The 20953-nt window shown below is 39.8% G+C and overlaps 1 protein-coding gene and 1 pseudogene across 2 annotated transcripts in view; one reads left to right on the forward strand and one right to left on the reverse strand.

The window, feature by feature from the left end:
* Positions 1 to 20953, forward strand: part of Fchsd2 (FCH and double SH3 domains 2) — a 175747-nt gene that overhangs the window by 82626 nt on the left and 72168 nt on the right. For both annotated transcript variants that reach the window (XM_051149058.1, XM_051149059.1), the window contains exons 5-8: positions 1363 to 1507; positions 3977 to 4110; positions 8852 to 8906; positions 10508 to 10636. In XM_051149058.1, coding sequence (XP_051005015.1) covers positions 1363 to 1507; positions 3977 to 4110; positions 8852 to 8906; positions 10508 to 10636 — 463 coding nt within the window. The remainder of the gene's footprint in view (positions 1 to 1362; positions 1508 to 3976; positions 4111 to 8851; positions 8907 to 10507; positions 10637 to 20953) is intronic.
* LOC127192514 (uncharacterized) lies at positions 15354 to 15476 on the reverse strand (annotated as a pseudogene).

The raw sequence follows: 20953 nt of genomic DNA on the forward strand, positions 1-20953 counted from the left end.
GTTCCCTTTTCTCCACATTCTCACCAGCATGTGCTGTCACTTGAGTTTTTGACATTAGCCGTTCTGATGGGTGTAAGATGGAATCTCAGAGTCATTTTGATTTGCATTTCTCTGATGACTAAAGACATTGAGCATTTCTTTATGTGTTTCTCAGCCATTTCATAATCCTCTGTTGAGAATTCTCTGTTTAGTTCTGCGCCTCATTTCTTAATTAGGTTATTGGATTTGGTGGTGTTTAATTTAAGTTCTTTATATATTTTGGATATTAAACCTTTGTCAGATGTAGGGTTGGTGAAGATCTTTTCCCAGTCTGTAGGCTGTCGCTTTGTTCTTTTGACAGTGTCTTCTGCCTTACAGAAGCTCCTCAGCCTCATAAGGCCCCATTTATTGATTGTTGATGTTAGGGCCTGGGCTGTTAGTATTCTGTTCAGGAAGTTGTCTCCTGTGCCAATGTGTTCCAGGCTCTCCCCTACTTTTTCTTCTAACTGATTTAGAGTCTCTGATTTTATGTCGAGGTCTTTAATCCACTTGGACTTGAGTTTTGTGCATGGTGATGATTATGGATCTAATTGCATTTTTCTACATGTAGACATCCAGTTAGACCAGCACCATTTTTTGAAAATGCTATTCTTTTTCATTGGATAGATTTGGCTTCTTTGTCAAAAATCAAGGGACCATATGTGTATGGATTCATTTCTGGGTCTTCAATTCAATTCCATTGATCAACCAACCTGTTGCTGTGCCAGTACCATGGTGTTTTAATTACTGTTGCTCTATAGTACAGCTTGAGATCAGGTATGGTGACACCACTGCTTTCTTTTTGAGACAAAATAGGTGTCTCAAGTACATAGTGGTTTTGTTCCTGATATAGCTTTCCAGCTGAATAGCTTTACATAAGACAGTGCAGTTGAAAGAGAATGTGCTTCAGAAGTATGTAGCCTTCATCTTTACTTCAGTGCTGTCACATTTTTGAGTGGCCTAGTTATTCTCTTAAGTCTGAGCCTTATTCACCTTATCTGTAGAATAGGAAATTACCCATAATGCAGTAGTACAGCTTTCATAACACTGAAAGTCCATATTACTCATTCATTTCATAGTTTCATTTTGTCTCAAATTGTAATGTTTATTATCCCTCTGCTCCATTATTAACAATAGATTAGCCAAAATCCCCTACTCTTGAGCTATATGGAATTAGAGTATTCTGTGTATGTGTGCTAAAATAATACATATGACAGCATAAGATGGAGTTACAATAATGAATAAGATAGCGATTCTATCACTGTTAGAGAGTGACCAAAAACCTAGCCAAGTATATATATTTAACTTTGCCTGCCTAATACGTTTCTGTCCCTCTGAATTTAGGAGTATGTATCCTGTTTGGAAATCTTTCCTCGAGGGAACCATGCAGGTAGCCCAGTCTCGGATCAATATATGTGAAAACTATAAAAACTTCATTTCCGAACCTGCAAGGACAGTAAGAATCTTAAAAGAACAGCAACTAAAACGGGTATTATTTCTGTTTTCTTTCTTCTGTCACATGTATTTTAATATTTATAATCAGTAAGATTATGCTAAATTGCATTTAAAAGTTAGAGCTTTAAAAAATGTGTTCACAGCCTAGGCCTGGTGGCGCACGCCTTTAATCCCAGCACTCAGGAAGCAGAGGTAGGGGGATCACTGTGAGTTTGAGGCCAGCCTGGTCTACAAAGTGAGTTCAGGACAGCCAAGGCTACGCAGAGAAACCCTGTCTTGAAAAACTAGAAAAAAACTAAAAATAAAATAAAAATGTGTTCGCAAATGTTCCTAGGTAGTGTTTTACCAGGATTTTTCAGTTCACACCTTCATTTGTTTGTTTTGTTTTGTTTTGTTTTTTGAGACAGGGTTTTTCTGTGCAACCTTGACTTTCCTGGAACTCGCTCTGTAGACCAGGCCAGCCTCAGACTCACAGGGATCAACTTGCCTCTGCCTACCAAGTGGTGGAAGTAAAGATTGCTCTTATCACTGCACAGCATCATGTGCTCTTTAACTTAAATGTTTTGTTAGCTGATAAAGTTGAGTATAATCTAAAATTGTAGAAATTGGAAAAGCGCAATAAATACGTCTTAGGAATATCACTTATGTCAAGCACCACTTACGCTGGTGTTGGTGGCACATACTTTTAATTCCAACACTTGAGAGAAAGAGTCAAAACAGATCTCTGTGGACTCCAGGCCAACCTGGTATACATAGCAAGTTCCAGATCAGCCAGGCCTATAGCTCCAGTAATACAGTTTTACAATATTGGTGCCATGTGTATTAAAGTACTTCATTCTTAATCCCATTAAGTCTTGAAAGAGTTTGCATTAATCAGTCTTAATTTCAAGTTGGGCCATTTTGGGAAACTTAGAAAGAAATTGACACATTTTGCTAAATATACTAGTAACTTTAATTTTTAAAAGCCTAGTATAGCTGGGAGTGGTGCATGTATTTAATCCTAGCACTTGGAAGACACAAGTACATGGGTCTTTACGAGCTTGAGGCCAGCCTAGTATATATAATGAGTTACAGGCCAGTCGGTGCTAAATATTGAGATTCTGTCTCACTCCCTGCCCCCAAAAGGCTAGTGGGCTAATTTAACAATAGCCAGATGTGGTAGTACACACCTACTATTCAGGAGACCAAAGCAGGAACATTGTAAATTTGAGGAGTGCCTGGGCTATAAAAGTCAGTTCAAGATGGACTTATCAATTATGAAAACTGCTTTGTCTCTGGGGGGGGGGGAAGAATTTATATACACACATGAGTATACATTTTCAAAGGACTTGCTTCTTTGATTCAATTAAAAATTAATAAGGAAATGTCATTGTTGAATGTCATTTTTATGAAAAGTTTGCTACTAAAGGAGAGTGTTTAATATATAACTGCTATGTGTCAGAGCTGCACTTGGTTGCTCTTAGCTTGGTTTGTAAATGTTGCCTGTTGAGGTAGTTAAATTATTCTAATCTCTATGTTATTAATGAGAAACTAAGATTAATGGGATTAAAAGCCCTGAAGTCATGTAACTAACATCTGGCAGTACTGAGATGTACTACCCAGGTTGCCTTCCCACAAAGCCCAAGTTTTTGATGTACATAGGAACTTAGGTCTGTTTTCCCTGTGATATCAAAGCCTCTTATATTTTCTCATTCTGGCTAGTTTAATTTCTCTTTAGCCTGAAATAAAATTGCATTAAGTCTTAGAGGGAAAAATTAGATGTTTAAAGTGTGTCTTTTTTTGGTAAATTAAGTTACCGTGCCGTGATACCTGATAAAGTTATTTATTAGAAATTGCCAATATTTCAAAAAATAATTAAGTAATTACTTAAGTAGATAGCATGTCAGGAATCATAAAGTGTTTGGTTTTTATTTTATTTGGATCTTTAGAAATTTTTTTTAAAAAGCCCTCATATTCTGTATGCCAAAAATGATTTCAGTAGCCCAAAGCCAATAGTATATATATATATTTAATTTAATCTATCTAGAACATTCATTTAATATTGTTTGGATTAAGCACATTTGTTTAAGAATGTCTGGCAGCTGGGCACCTGTAATCTCAGTTCTCTGGGAGGCAGAAGCAGGCGGTCTCTGAATTTGAGGCCAGCCTGGTCTACAGAGTGAGTCCAGAACAGTCAAGTCTACATAGAGAAACCCTATCTCAAAAAAACTTAAAGGGAAAAAAAAATCTGTGGCTTATCTTTGCCAGAGATGATTCAGCAGCAGCATTAGAGTTATTTCCAAAGAATGATAGGTAAGCAAGCTGTGACAATATTTGGTACAGTACTTGAGATGGAAGTACCAGCTGTTCACCAGATTTTAATTTGCAAGTGAAGGACAATAAATTGCTGGGGTTTTTCCTGAGCTTCTATCCTGATTGTTTATTGTACAGTCCTAAGCTGAAACTCATTTTCCGTAAACCTAAAAACTAAAATTGTAATAATTGCGTTTTTGCATTTTTACAGTGTGTGGACCAGTTGACAAAGATCCAAACAGAATTACAAGAAACTGTGAAAGACTTAGCGAAAGGCAAAAAGAAGTACTTTGAGACTGAACAGATGGCTCATGCAGTAAGAGAGAAAGCTGACATCGAAGCAAAGTAGGCATTTTATCATTTCTAAGAAAATAACTATGTAAATAAATGTTATCTTTGTCAGTGCTTTGTTCTCTGTTAATAGAAGGTCTAGACTTGTTCTTAGGTTGTGCTGGATTCATTCAACCTCCATGTATTTTGTACTGTCGATCACAGTTTTTTCTTCTGTTGGCTGGCTTTATCTATTTTAATGTGGAAAAATAGGGATATTTGATAATTAAATCAAGTTTTGAAAAGGAAAGATAATCAAGATTGTATTTACAGACCTGAGAGCTTACTGACAATTTAAAGTTGCTATGCTGTGTGAGAAATCAGGGCTTAATGCCCCCTTTTGATCATGTTGGCTCTAATTGTTGAAAACCTGTGAACCTCACCTGTCATTGAAGGATCATGGATACGTCAAGTGAAAGCTTTTCTGAAGCTTTGTTTTTTATTTTTTTACATTAAATTTAATACATATTTATTTATATCTGTGCTTTAACAGTCAGTTAATTTCACTTAGAGGTATATGCATTATAGTTCTTTGACAAACAAGGAAAAGAAGGCACTACAGTTAGTTATAGAAGATATAAATCACACAAAATAGAGATTTTTTTTTTTTAATCAATGACAACTTGACAATTGGAAGAGCAAACACATCAAGACAGGAAGTGCATTTGGCTTTTAGTCTAACTCAGGTGGTAGCTGTGTCTTTCCCCGTTAGCTGGGTCCAGCCTTGCGGTCTTGTTCAGGTAGTTAGTCTGAAAAGAACTGTGGCACAGGAAATGAAGGAAGTGGAAAAGGGGTCACTGCTCCAAAGAGAAAAAGCTACTAGGCCTTCGGATTCCTAGGATAGAGCTGTGGGCCTTTGTGTAAACAGATGTTACTGGGTGGGGAGAATTAAAGACTTTTGCATAAAGCTTTACAAGGTGGGACAGATAAAAAGATTTTAATTCTTTGTCTTAAACACAAGTTTTAGAGTATTTGTCAGAAAAACCTCGCATTTGATATTTCTTACATTGGTGAGAAAAGGCCACCAGTACCACCAGCACCTGTGTTGCTGGGTTGAGTTCTGAAGACATCGGAGAGCAGGGGAACTGACTCGTGTTCACTGTGCTGGCTTGTGCATGGTCTAGAAATCTGACTTCCTTGGCATGAAATCACACAGCCTTGCACTCTGCCTGTACATCCTGGTACAGGAGTGGTATCTAGCATTTTTTATCCAAGAAATTTTTAATGTAATATTTTTTATTATTTTTTCTAGGATTTTACACATGTGTACAATGTATTTTGATTATATTCATTCCCTTCTTTCCTCCTAACTCTTCCCACATCCATGCCAACCTCCTATCCCTTCACAGCTTCATGTCTTTTCTGCTCTTGTTAATAACTCACTGAGTACAGTGTACTGCCAATATATTTATGGGTCTTGGGCTATCCATACTGCCAACCTACCAGTGGCCGTACTCGTAAAGAAAACTGACTTGCCTGCCCCAGAAGCTCATGAGCTAGATGCTGGGGCTCTTGAGCGTCTTCTCCTTCCACACTAGAATTTTGGCTCGATCTTGTGCAGGTCTTATGCAGGCTACCACAGCTTCTCTGAGTTCATGAGTGTAGTTGCCCTATCATGTCCAGAAGACAATTGTTTCACTCCATACTCTTACCTGCAAAATATTTTGACAACTTCATAAGTATTTCATAAAAATTGGGGGGGGGGAGCTCCTAATATTTAATTGAGCTCAAAATGATGATAAATGAATGGTCATTTCATTTTTAATGTTATAGGGAAACATTTAACATTTCCTTAATTACATTTTTTGGTTTTATTATTTTATTTTAAGTATATGATTATTTCATGTACTTAACTGAGTCCATCTTCTCACTAAGTCCTGAAAGGTTTTTCATTTAATTTATAACTATTTTTACTTTGTGTGTAGGTTTGGGTAAAAGAGAGACACAGAATTACAAATAGTTGTCAGCTTCATGTGGTGCACTGAACTGAATCCAAGTTCTCTCCAAGGACAAGGGCTCATAACTACTAAGCCATCTCTAGTCCTGACCTGAAAGTTTAAATTGGCAAAACTTACTCAGTCATAGTGGACTTTATGAACTTACTTTTTAACCTCTCATAGGTTCTAGACCTGAGAATTATTAGATTGGTAGAGCTTATGTAAATACCTCAGGTAGCCATGATCTAAAGGGTGAAAATGAAATATTGACTGACTTCCTAAGAGGTCTAGTTGACTTCTTGGTAGAGTTTAGGAGACAGCTGACACCTAGAGCTGCCTTTTTATATGGCTCAAATGCAAAGCAAGACATTTTAGGTCAGTATACAACTTTTTTAGAAATTAATTTAACTAAAGAGTAATCCAGTTACTTCATTCATTCACTCCGTGCTCATTGAATTAGTACTTTCCTTTGGGTATTTTGAGTATAGAGATGAGTACAAGAAAGTAAGCTTTGTGCTCTCAAATTTGGAGCCTAGAATAAGATCATTTATTTAAATATAACTTTATAGATGGTTTGTGTACTCATAGTAAACTCAAAAGAAATAAAGTGCCTAAAATCACTCATTTAGTATTTATAGAAGTACAAAAACATTCATGCATAAAAGATAAAGGTTAATTTTTCATAATGATAAGGGAAGCCTTTATAGAAGCATGGTGTTTGAACAGAGCCTTAAAGCTTAGTTTAATTTTTCTAAGATGAGGAAGGAATATCAGGAAAGGAGCATAAAGATTGGATAACAATATTGATAGATACTTTGATAGGCAGTATAGGAAAGGCCACAGAAAGGAGAGGGATACAGTTAAAGGAGACAATGAACTAGCTTCATTTTAGAGGTGTAGATTCTGAAGAGCCAGTTAGACACAATGGCATGGGTATGTTTGCTAGGTAGTCAAATGTTTGCTCTGGTATGACAATTTGGGATTGATGATCTTCCTTTGAGGGTCATTTGCGCATCAGATGACAGTTATAAGGATGCGATTATATGTTATATAGTAGATGTGAAGTTGAGTTGGGAAACCTAAAGAACATGAACATTTGAAAGCAGATGGCAAGGAATATTAAACAGCATAATTCATTGTATAGTCTATAATTTGTAAAAATTCTGTCTGCTTTTTGTAATACCCATCTTTAAGGATAGGTACTGTCTTTATATGTATTTGTACACATGTATTAAGTGCATATGGGGGTGGGGGCTCACAGGCCAGAAGTAGATGTCAGGTGTCTTCCTCAGTTCTCTCCACCTTATTCAGACAGAGCCTCTTGCTGAACCTAAAGCTCACTGATTTTAGTTTACTGATCAACAAATCCCAGGGACCCATCCTCCTGCCTCAGCTTCACCAGAATTGGCATTTGAACTCAAGTCCTCATGCTTGTATGGCAAGCATTTAACCAACTATACCATTTCCCCAGCCCCAGACAGTGCCTTTAAAAAGTACATTTATGTATGTGTGCACATGTGTATGGACACAGGCATGCCATACTGTGCATGTGGAGGTCAAGGTCCAACTCACAGGAGTCTGTTCTCGCCTTTCACTATATTGGTCATAGGAATTGAATATCAGACTTGGCAGCAAACACTTTTAGCTACTGAGCCATCTGAATAGCATCCTATCATGTGCTGTCTTAATTTTGCCACTAATATTACTTTAATACAATTCAAGGAATATGTGCAGATTAGCAAATGAAGCAGATGTTATAAATTAAAACCTTGCACTGGAAGATGTAGGTTCAATGCAGCCTGTTTGGATGATGACTACAGAAAGAGGAGAACTGAATACTTTAAACACAGTCTTTCTTTACCCTAAATAGTCACTTTCTAGTCTTAACTCCTTTGACCTTTGTTTTCTGAATCAAAATTAGAAGTCTGATTAGTAAAAAAAATAAACTCCCATGAAATATAAATATGAATATGACAAGGTAAGAAATAAGTGGAGTCTGGAATATCTTAGACTTTGTTTTGATGCTTTTGATTGAACCAAGAGCTTTGCAGTCTAGGCAAGAGCTCTAGCCACAAGCTTAAATCACAGTAAAGAGTTAGGGAGAGTGTGCATTTGTTCCTGGATGTCTTCTCTCTTATTAGAAACAAGAGTCCGCCTTCACTACTCTTTAGAGACCAACTGCTTTGTTTCCAATCCCAAGTGCTCTGAGACTGTTCTTGATATTAAGGCATAGCTGCCAGCACATGTGTTGACTTCTCCCATGGCAATCACCATGGCACTGCAGTCAAGACAAACTTTGCAGCTTCAGAAAAACCACTGGTCACAAGAGTCTTGCTTGTTCATTCAGCATTTGTCTGTTGACTTTTCTTTGTGAAATTATCTCATTTTAAATATATACATATATTTATATATTCTTAAATATATAATATTCCAACATAATTTTACTAGTAATGGTACATTATGGTTCCTTTCACAAATTAAAGGTACCAATACTGAGTGGAAGATGACTAAATAGAACAATCAGAATCACACAGGGCCAAGGCCAATGGCTTTCTTAGTAACTTCAGAATACTCTTTAGAAGTGGAGGGCAAGCAAACATGAATAACTTATTGTGGGCGCAGGGTCCTCAGAGCATTCTTTTAGCATTCCAGCTTGTTAAATACAGACAAAAGCAAATATACATTACTCTTGGTTTTCTACTTTTAATTTAGATTTAGAAAAGTGTCTTGAAAGGGTCGTTTCAAATTAAGTACTTGTAATATAATTTCACTATATAGTCTATAAGATTTTAAAATATGCTTTTCTATTTTTATTATAGGTCTAAACTTAGTCTTTTTCAATCAAGAATCAGTTTACAGAAAGCAAGTGTGAAGGTGAGTTTTGAACAGTGTATATCACAAATGAGAAGCCTCTTGGCTTATAAAGTTAACAATTAACTCTGTCAAGGGTGAAGGGGGTTATTCCTGCCTTGGAAAACCACTTTAAGATCAGTGACCCAAGCAGGAGCTTTCTCTCTCAATATGTGGATTTTTTGCAAAGCTGTTAATACTTTGGGCACAACTTGCTTTTCAAGACTACTTTAAGGATAGGTTTCTATCCTTAACTGCTTATATATCCTTATCTCCTAGTTCAGAGATACAGTGCAGGGATTTTAGGAAGTGCTCAAAATCTTCTCTTCTCAGACATATACCTTTAGCAGGCCTTCTCTGCCCAATGCAAGTAAGTTTTCATGTGGGTCTTTGAATTGTAGAACAGCTGTTAGGCAAGCTGGCGAGTTGCCTTTCTTGTGAGTATCCCCAGCAGAAGGCAGGTTTGGGAGGGGCACATTAGCAATGTTTAAATAGTTTTTGGACAGTGAGTTGGCTCAGCAAGAATAGGCACCTTCAGCAAAGCCTGATGACCTGAGTTCAATTCCTAGATGCTAATAATGGAAGGAAAGAACTTATATCCTCTGTGTTGTCCTCTAACAAGCATGTATGGCATGTGTGTACACCTCTCCAATAAATAAATCTTACAAAATATTTTGATTTGAATAAGCTTGAAAACTATTTTCTAACTCTACTAAATTTACCAATGTTTTGGAAGGTAATGTATTTAATTTCAAAGTCCTTATTTTATACTTAAATAAAATGAACAAAATATTTTGAGTTTTTCTACAAAGTTTCAGAAGTATGTAAAATAAAACTAAGATTGTTACATAATGTTCCCTAGAGTTGACTGGTAATATCTACCCATGAGCTTTCAACTGAATGGTTGCCTGAACAAGACCAGCACTTAATGACAACATCAGTTGACATGTCAATACAAACAGGGGAAATATCACATGGTCTCACCCTCAGATAAAGAGCTACAGGTCCTCAGTGCTGCTAAGAGAGGGAGAATCCATTTTTCCAGGAACAAGCTTTCACATAGGTTGTCCAATCCCAAGTGGTCAGCCCTGGACCCAGGTGCTTACAAGCAAAGCTAATTCATTTGGTTAGATATATACGTGTGTGTATATGTTTATGTATATAACATACACACATATGTATATGCATACATGTACATATGTATATACATGTAATTAAGAGATCATGAATTTTTGGAGAGGACATGGAGTGGACATAGGAATGATATATGCCATACTCATATATAACATTTTTAAAAATTTGAAAATATTCTTTCATGTTTCATTTCTTAGTAATGAGTACTTTTTATATACCTAAGATTTTTTTTCTACTTGGTTCTTTATTTTTAGTGTGACATCATTTGTTAATTACTGGTACTAATTACCAGTAGCCACTCCATTCATTCTTGTTAGGGTCTTATTTATGTGGTCCAGTCTAGTCTCAAATTCAAGATCTTCCTGACTCAGGCTGCCAACTACTGAGTTTATAAACATGTCCCACCATTGCTCCTAAGGGTGATAATCATATGTGTGTTTCAGTGTAATGGCAGATGCATTAATATTTTGTTTTTGTGTGCTGTGTTGTAGTTAAAAGCCCGGCGATCTGAATGTAATTCCAAAGCTACCCATGCAAGGAATGATTACCTTCTTACGCTAGCAGCAGCGAATGCACATCAGGACCGCTACTATCAAACAGACTTAGTTAACATTATGAAGGTAATGCAGTTAATACTTGTGATGATTTTGCTTCATTAAGAACAAAACCAGCTTGTGAACTAGGTATCAGGTGTGAAGGATTGAGTTATAGTATTGTAATTATTCTGTATTTTATTGGAATGTACTTGCTATTGTTTGATTGATTTAGTAATTTTGAACTGACTTTTAGTGTAAGAAAATGTTTAATGCTGACATTAAAGCTTAGCATGGTGTGAGGCCCTACGTTTGATCCACAACACACACACACACAAAGGAAAGAAATTTAAAAAAAAAAAAAAATGTTTAAACCCAAATCACAGTAAATAATTGTATTATTTTTTTTATCAATTATTTATGCACTAGATAGAAGATGGGTATAAAAGATGAGGTAATGACTCTTGGGTTGGGGAACTGCTTCTGAATGATTTCCTGAGACTGGAGTCAGTGGAGTCAAAATATTGAGACTGTGTTGAACTGCTGAGTATATTCTCCACCACCAGAGAAGAGCTGATAGCTCAGGAGAGATTTTTGTTTGTTTATATTCTTATTTTCTGGAAAATATCTTTATGAAAGTAAGTTTTATTAAAAAATTTTTATGAGAAGATATTTTTTATAGTCTATCTGTTACGTAAACTGGATTTGTTTGTTTCTTTGTTTGTTTTTGGAGGCAGGATCTTGCTACATATCGTGGGCTGTCCTGGAACTTACTATGTAGACTGGGCTGACCTTGAACCGATAGATCCACTTGCTTCTGGCTCCTAAGTGTTGGGGTTAAAGGCATGCATCATCATGCTCAGCAAACAGAATTCTTTATTAATTATAATTTTATCTATCAACTATGCTTCCTAATTTTTATATTTAGATTTAAATTTTTCATAATTTTATCTTTAAATTGTATGTTAATAGGTGATGGTGTGAGGTGTCTATTGGACAAACAAAAAAGATGCCTAGTGGTTATATGAATATGTGTATTATTATGAGATGTAGCTAGATTGGACTATGGTTGTGACCCCAAATCCATTTTGGTTGTTTTCTAGCTATATTGCCTATATTTTTCATTTTTGCTATAAAGAAAAGGGAGTAGAAGAGGAGAAAAGCATTTTAATCTACTGCTCACTTTGAGTTACATTCATTTTCTTTTCTTTCACCAAGAACCCAAACATTAAATTATTTTTCTTTTATATTTTCAACATATCCTTTTCAGATGTATAATTCTTTTGTTTGTTTTTGAGACAGGGTTTCTCTGTGTAGCCCTGGCTGCCCTGGAACTTACTCTGTAGACCAGGCTGGCCTCGTACTCAGAGATCCGCCTGCCTCTGCTTCCTGAGTGCTGAGATTAAAGGGGTGTGCCCCCACTGCCTGCCCTCAGTTGTATGATTCTTGTGACTGTGCAGCAAACACCGCTGTGTTGAATTGTTTGCTAAGGGATCAGCAGTTAAGAGTGGGGCTGCAGGGCTGGAGAGATGGCTCCACACTTAAGAGCACTGTCTGCTTTTCTAGAGGTCCAGAGTTCAGTTCCCAGCAACCACTTGGTGCCTCAGAACCATCTATACTCTCTAGTGCCCTCTTGTGCATGCAGATAGAGCACTCATATACATAAAATAAATAAAATCTTAAAAAACAAAAACAAAAAAACAAGAATAGGGCTGCAGCTGGCACAGACGTTCTTTCCCTCCAGCTGTGGGAAAGAGATCAACTCTGTCCAGAAACTACAAGTTCATTCCTTGAAAGTAAAGGCCATGCATTTCCTGGGACCTTCAGGGAAAAAGAAATGTTGGAGGAAGTCACTGAACTAAAAATAACCATATTGTAAAATATTTTTTCTTGTTTGTTTACTGCTCAGAATTTCCTTTTCATTCCCAACTATCCTGTTGTGACTTCTGGTGATCAGAATGCAAGGTGTAATAACAAGGGCAAGGAGTTATATTTCTTGTATGTGAGTGTGTGTGTGCGCACCTGTGTGCTCACATGGTAAATGGAGGCGAATGTTAGGTATCTTCTGCTTTATTCACTTGAGACAGGATCTCTCATTAAACCAGAAGCTAGGCTGGCAACCAGTAAACCCCCGGGATCTTCCTGTGTTCCCTCCTTCCTCATGTTCTGGGGATTTGAACTCAGGTCCTCCTGCTTGTGCAGCAAATGTTCTTACCCACGGATCAGCTTCTTAGCCATTTCTCTTTCCTTTCATCTTTAGCCCTCAGTAACAGCAGGTGTTGTAGTGTCCGGGAGGGCCTAGTTGTTGGGATTCTAAAGCCCTTAGGAACCAGTGTTAAAGCTGCCAGGCTGGGGTGTGTGAGACTCCTAGTCCTAAAGGCTTGAGAGCTCTCTAAAACTCTACAACTAGGGCCTGCAGTTTCTCTTTGGTTATTCTATCCTTCTTCATCCTCAGTGCTCCATCCTCTCTATTTCTGCTGTCCCCTTGTTCCAGCTGCTTCTCAAGCTGTTCTAATGCCTTTTCTGCCTAAGACTGCTGTCACGGTTGCCACCTTTAGTGAAGGAGCTATACTATTGCTTTTTCACTGATGTCTCTGCTGCCGCCAGCTACCAGTCTTACAGTTTCACTTGTTTTTTGTTTTGTTTTTTGTTTTTGTATTTTTAGTTTTTAAAAAATTATTGTGTATGTGTAGAAGAAGAAAGAAAAATATGTGTTTGTGCCTGTAGATGCATGCCATAGCACACATGTAAACTTGTAGAGGACAGAGGATAACTTTTAGAAGTTGCTTCACAACTTCTGCTTGAGTATTATATCTTGGCCTTTCATAGAGTTGTAAAATTACAGATGTGCACCACCACATCCAACTGTTCTTTAAATTTTCTTATAATATTTATTTTAACTTTTTATTGGTTCTTTATGAATTTCACACCATGCACTCCAATCCCACTTATCTCCCCTTCCCCTCATACCCGCCTTCCACCCTTGCAGCCTGCCACACAGCAAAGAAAAAAAATCTCATTGTGGAAACCTCAGTGTGTTACAATGTGTCCCACAGTATACCCTTTTGTCCATATTTCTTTGTTTGTGAATGTTCATTGCAATGACTTGTTGGTCAGTAACGAGGCCTCTGGCTTCTGTCAATACTGGAACCTCACTAGGACTCCTCTCGAATATCCTGTTGTTGCCCTGTGTCATCTTGTAGTTTTGGATCCTTCATGCACTTCAGCAGTTCATTGATGGGGCAGATGTTGGGATGGGCCAATTCAAGCCCGGCATCTGGGCCGGAGAGGTATATGAGATGGCTCGCCCTCCAAGCTCTCCCATTCTCACACCCTCAGGGCTAGGTCACTCAGAAGAACCCCTGCAACCAGAGCTGGTTCTATCCTGCTGTCCAGATGAGGTGCGGGGTCTGATTTCCCGAGTGTTGCGGCTGGTGAGGGACATGGCCAGTTCTCCCATTCTCATGACCCACAGGGCCAGCTCTCTAGTCTGCCATAGATGAGAGAGGAGGAAGGTGTCTCTCCCTCATCCGGGTCACTGCCCAGCAGACAGGAGGTGGGGCCAGTTCTCCTGCAATTATGCTTCTGGGGCTGGCTCATCTGTAGGGCCAGCTCTGATTAAGCTGTCCAGGCGAGGTGCAGGGCCCGCTTTCCAGAGTGTAACAACAGATGGGGGGCAGGACTAGCTCTCCTGCTCTCAAGATCTCCATTGAGGCCAACTTTCCCCTACCAATGTCATTACACTGCAGACAAGAAGCTGAGCTGCCTCTCCCATACACCTACATCTCCACATCCCATACCCCCACATCTAGGGCCAGCTCTACTGTACTGCAGTTGGTGAGGGGCAAGGACAGCTCTGCTGCTCTAATGACCCCACCAGGTCACTTGCCTGCTGCAGGTGGTGAATGGGTGAGGAGGGAGGAAGGTATCTTTCCCTTGCCCAAGACATTGCAAGGAGACAGATGGTAGGACCAGCTCTCTCAGGCTCTCATCCTCAGGCCAGCTCACACAATGTGCAGGCCTGCTCTCCCTGGTACTGCAGCTGGCTAGGGTGGAGTCAGCTCTTCTGCTCTCATACCTCTAGGGCAGTTCTCCCTTGATGCCCAAGTGAGGGGTGGGGGCAGTTCTGCACAGCTCGCAAATATCAACATGCCCCCAGGTTGCAGCCCAGACCAAGGATATCCACCTGGCCTTTGGTGATAGCACACCCCTGCTGCTACAGAGAGGCAGACCCATATGTGTCCCCCGGTGGCAGTGTAGGCCGGGATCCCACCATAGACCCAGGTAGCATCACTGGCTACTCACACTCGAGGCTACTACCCTCAATTCTCCAGTTGTGCCTCTCTTCATTGTGCCCACATCCTTCTGTTCCTTTTACTTTTCCATCTTTCCACCACTTACTTGCTCCTCTTAGTGGCATCAGGGGTTTGTGAGTGTCTGCAGTTGTCTCAGGAGTGCTGTGCTCTACTCACAGATTATGGCACTGAGCAGGGGGTTATATTGAACATGGTCTGCCCAGTGTACATCACCCCCAGGCCTGTGTGATACCAGACTGGTTTCTTCTCAGGCTAGCTCCCTGTTTAGGCTCCATAGTGCCAGTCTAGTGGTTGTCTTGGGCTCACTCCTCACCTGGCCAGCCTGTGTGGCCCCTTGCAAGGATTGTCTGTTTTGGACTCAATCCTGCCCGGGGGCTCATGGTCCCAGGCAGGAGTTTTCTAGTCTCTGGCTTGCTTCCTGTCCTGGGAGGCCATCCAGGCCTGCCTTGTGCCAACTGGTGGTCGTCTCTGGCTCACCTTTTTCAGGGAATGTTAGGCTACTAATCATTCAGATGTTCATAGGTCAGAGCACTGAGCATAGACGTAGTCTCTCTCTGCTGTCTGCTGATGCACATGTGACACAACAGCCGTACCTGCAAGTACATCCAACTTTTAAAGTGTTGACCTCCAAGATCAAACTCAGGCCATTAGGTTTGTGCCAGACATGTACAGCAAGCACGTTTACTTACTAAAACCTCTCCATGGCCCCCATTTTGCCATTGTTGCACTTTAGCCTGCCAACTGCTCAGCTGTCCGTCTTCAGCTATAAAGGAGCCAGTTATTCCATCATTTCTGCTGTTCCTTTTACTCGCTACACTATGCCACTGCTGTTCTGCCCCTTCTGTCAATGCACCATGGCTTCTGCTGCTGCTTTCCTCATGTTACCAGCTATTAACTAACATTGCTGAAACAGGCCAGAAAAGATGGTTTGATCAAACCCTTTTATTGGGCCCAATGTTGGCAAGATCAGGGAAGACAGTACAGCTCTCCCAACTGAGCTAAAGACTGCTTGTACAGCAGAAGAGAGTTGTTCGCACGTCTCAGACAAACGGAAGCTTTTGTTTATACCAACCATAGCACTGTCTTTTCTACACCAGTCACTAGCATTGGTACCCCTGTTAGTCAGTCAGAGGGACGGCTCCACCTGTGGCTTAGGTAGAAACAATCACAGGATAATCCTGAGTTCACTGAAACTTGTGTTAGAAAAATGTCCAGTGCAAACTCCAGGCTGGGGCTGTGCCTTCAGGAGACAGAGTGAGCAGCTGCTATTGTCATGTCATTTCCTCAGGGCCACCATGGGAGTTAAGAACACCTGGTGCTGGTTTAAAGATAGTTGGAATGGCTATTTGAGTGGCAGGGTATTTGGGGGGGGGGGGGCCGGGGTGGAGTATTTTTGTTTGTTTAGCTCAAGGTAGCCATAGTAACAGTACACTTAGAGCTTCACTATGGGGTGATCCCATGGGTCATTTATAAGACCCAATATCATTTGCTAGTTATCTTGCTTCTTTTGAGAGTGATAAAAATCCATCTTGTATTCCTTTTGTCTTATTTTCAGAAGCCTTCCCTTGGCTTGCTCTCTGTGAAAGAATTCTTTGACCTCCCTAACCTATTGATACCCTACCTCCCATGAAATGGCTTACCTTATCTTGCTTGTACTTAGAACCTTGATTTCATGTGTGCTTTTATGATAAGCATCCTCTTTCCCTCCTTCTCTTCTATATATTCCCCAAGTAAAGATTATGTCTGTGAGACTTTTGCTAAAGTAGTATATGAGTCCTAATCTTTGTTAAAAATTTGTAAACAAAGAAATGAACATGCATTCTTATTTTATTTTTTTTTAAAGATTTATTTATTATTATGTATACAATGCTCTGCCTGCATGTACACCTGAAGGTGAGCCACCATGTGGTTGCTGGGAATTGAACTCAGGACCTCTGGAGGAGCAGTCAGTGCCCTTAAACTCTGAGCCATCTCTCCAGCCCCACGCATTCTTATTTAATCTTCAAAAGAAATCATTCCCATTTTATAAATGAGGAAATTATACCAAGGCTTGGATTCAGTGCTTTGACACTTCTCTAGCAGAAAAGGTTGGTGTCATTACACACAATGTTCGGGTTTTGATTCCTAGCATGTGGAAAAAGGAAAAGGTTGTAAACATAAAACTTGTTGTTTTGGTTTATTCATTTATTAAATGGGAGGTAATTCTGAATTATCTTTCTCTTTTGCTCTTGTGAAGAGCAAATGAGTAAGGTTTATCTATTTTTGTTGTTCTTACTGAAATTTCAAGTCTTGCGGGGTTTTTTGGGTTTTTTTGTTTGTTTTTTTTTTCATTTTTGGCTGTGTGTGTGTGTGTGTGTGTGTGTGTGTGTGTGTGTGTGTGTGTTTAAGAAGGATGAGTAAAGAATCCCAGTATCTGGGTGTGAGACTTGAGCAACTATCTGATTCTCTAGTATTAGTATAGAAGACCTCACAGTATCAGATATGCTAGGTACTTTTAAAAAGTTGTAATTGGAGAGACACCCAAGCACATGCCCAGGGGTACCACTAGGATACGTGAATATGTGATAGAAATATAAGAAAGACAGAGTACGTGGTGGAGAGATGGGAGACTAGGATACGTGAATATGTGATAGAAATATAAGAAAGACAGAGTACGTGGTGGAGAGATGGGAGAGAAAGCAAAGCCAAACGGTTTGTGCACTGTGGAGAGAGGTGGAACTGGAGACTCAATGGTGGGAGGAACAGGTGGATATGAGGAATGGGGACCATGGAAAGGTCCAGGCCCAGCTGCTACCATGTCTGAGTCCATGGCCCTAACTCAACTGGAAGCAGTACTGATGTCTGTGGCCCATGCTGCCACCAAGGCCATCCAGATCTCAGTGGTCTTGTGTTCATGTCCGGGGCTTGTACTGACACTGGGGGAAGGGGCACACAAACTGATTCTGAGTGGCTTGTGCTGCCAACCGAGGCCCTGGTGACATCCTGGCCCATGATGCTGCTGAGGGCCATATCCGGGTCCCTGGTCCTATTGCAGCTAGTGTCTGTGTTGATGTCCCAGGCCCATGTTACCACCAAAGGCCGTGGGGATGTCTTTGGTCTGGGCTGTTGCCTGAGGTAATATTGATGTCCAAGCACTGTGCTGAGCTAGCCCTGACCCTCACAGGCTACCATACTCTGGAGACCTGGCCCTGGCCCTCATTTGGACAGCATGGGAGACCTGGTTCTGATGGAGTTGGTGCAAGAGAGCTGGCCCCACCCCTCACTAGCTGCAGCACTAAGGAGAACATGCCCCACACCTCTCCTGGGCAGCACAGTAAAACTGGTACTGGTGCTGAGACATGGATGAGCCTGCTGAGAGTGTGAATACAGGAGAGCTGGCCCTGGTGGCATGGGCTCAGGAGAATGGGTGGGCTGACCAACTCAGGTTCCACCCAGGCCCAGATCAGGGCTCTGAGTTGGGCCACCCCAATATCCACTACAACTATGAACTGCTGGAGTGCATAAAGGGCCTAGTCCTGCAGATCCAAAGCTGCAGGACCTCCATGACACAGAGAGGACTCCTGATGAGGATTCAGTATTGATAATGCAGCAAGAGCCAAAGGCCTCAAACCATACCAATGACCCATTGCAATGAACATTTGCAAGTAAAGGAGTTTGGGCAAAAGGGTATACTATGTGACATGCCACAGCCTCTATGGCAAGATGGGTTTATTTATTTATTTCTAATTTTTGTTTTCGTTGTGGGAGGAGGTTGCAAGGGTGGAGGGCAGATATGAAGGGTTAGGGAAATGGATGGGATTGGGGTCATGATGTGAAATTCACGAAGTAAGAATAAAAAGTTCTTTTTAAGGCTTTAATTTCTATAGTTTTTTTTTTCCCCTAATAAATATCAGTATGCTTGTTTAATTGGCCAAATAGAAGAAGTTCAGTGAGGTCTAGTTGGTATAACAGCAAGGAGGTAACTCAAAGTCTCTGACATCATAGCATGTATAGTAAACTTCTGTGGTTTTCCCACTACTTTAGAATCTCCTTAATAGTAAAAATTACTATAACAAATAGTATTACTATAATAAACAGCATGCTGTGAGTGTCCTGGTCTCTGAGCAAATTGTAAACTAAAATTATCAAACATTGCAAATTCTCCCATCTAAATTACTCTGTAGAATAAAATCATGTTGATATGTAAATATGTAGATGTGTTCCTGGAGGAATAAATTTTATTCCTTATGCTAGTACTGATTAGAACAGCTACTGAGTAGCTCACTCTGGATCTGCATAACAACAGGCAGGGTGTTTGTTTGTAACTTCAACTAAAGTAAACAAAAAAACCCTACTATTGATAGACTCTGGAAATTAGATCACTGATCTCATCTTTTCTATAGAAAGCATCTCAGCTGGCTGAGACTGAGGCAGCTTGCCCCCTTCCATGTTTCTTTTTATAGAGTGTTCTTATGCAATATATAAACTTTTTTTTTTTTTTTTTTAAGAAAGCTTGTTAGGTATTTGTGGTTTGGGAGAAGAAAAAGCAAGTGGATCAGAGTAGAAAATACAACAAATATTAATCTAATGAAAGCTTTAAATGCTTAATAATCTTGAGGTTTTATTTTTAAACTACGTTTGTCCCCAGTAAAAATTAAACAGATGCATCCTGGCTGGTAATTGGGCAAAAGAATAAAAGATAAGCGATGTGCTCTTTTTTTTTTTTTTTTTTTTTTTGAGGCAAGGTCTCATGTACTACAGACTGACCTTAGACTCACTGTATAGCTAAGTCTGGCATTGAGCTCCTGATCCTCCTGCTTTCTCCTCCCAAGACCTGGGATGACAGGTCTGCACCACCACAAACTGCAGGCTTTGCTGCTGTTGTTTGTAAATGAAGAGGAAAAACACTGATGTGCACTCAACCCAGAAGCCTTTATCACTCACACGTGGATAGTATACCTCATCTGTTTTATGTCTGTACTGCAGCTAACTGTTACACCTCGGATTCACCTACTAATGTTAGTTTGCCTCATGAATTAGCATGAAAGTCATGTTTGTTAACTAATAACTTAGCATAAAACCCTCCAGATGTCAAATGTCTCTTTGCTTCTCTTTTCTTTCTTGAAAAGATGAATCATTTGGCCCAGCTTCTATTAATTTCTTATGATTCTCAAATCTGCAGCCTTGTCCTTGTCCTGATCCTCTTTACCTTTGGTGGCCAAAACTTTCCAAAGTAGAAGCAACTCCCCAGCCCTATAGCTGATAGTTCTATTCCTTTGCCGTGTTAAAACCAAAATAAACTGGGGCAGGAAGTGTTTATTTGACTTATACTTCCAGGTCATCAGTGAGGGAAATCAGGGCAGAAACTCAAAGTAGAACCCATTGGAGGAGTGCTTACTGGCTTGGTCTCTGACCTCTACACAAACTGACCTAGTGTAAACAATCCCTCAGTAGAGGTCCCTCAGATGACTCTAGGCTATGTCAAGCTGACAGCTGAAGCTAGCTAGGACAGTCCTCAACCTTGCTAGCCATTTTCTACCCCCTCATCCAAGATTATCTTCAGGTACTTGTGAGTTAGTTATACCTTCATTTGTGCTCTAGATTTTTTAGTTGTACCTTATAATAAAATAGCTTCTTTGTTGTGTATAGCCATTAACAAATCACAAACAAATGACTGTAATAGTGGTACAGAAAAATTTTATTACCAGAAATAGATGTTGGATTGCATTTAGTGCACAGGCCTTAGTTTGTGAGCTTTGGTATAGAACTTTAAAAATATGTAATATATGATCTCAAGGAATAAGAAATACACATCTTAATGTCTTCAAAAATGAAGTCCTGCTAGTAAAATGGAATCCTGTGTGATCCCTCCCAGAACATCCCCTTCTCGTCTCCTGTGTGATGGCTATTCTGACAGCAGAATATGGTCTTTGATGGTATTATCGGGGGGGGGGGGAGGTTTGAATTAGGATCTCATTATATAGTCCTGGATGGCCTAAAACTTTCTATGTAGACTTTTGGCCTGTAACTCACAAAATTTGTCTACAAAAAATGTTCTGAATGCTGGGATTAAAGGGGTATGTCACTTTACCCCAGATTTTTTAAAAGT

This window comes from Acomys russatus, chromosome 7 (assembly GCF_903995435.1).
Source record: "Acomys russatus chromosome 7, mAcoRus1.1, whole genome shotgun sequence".
Lineage (NCBI taxonomy): Eukaryota > Metazoa > Chordata > Mammalia > Rodentia > Muridae > Acomys > Acomys russatus.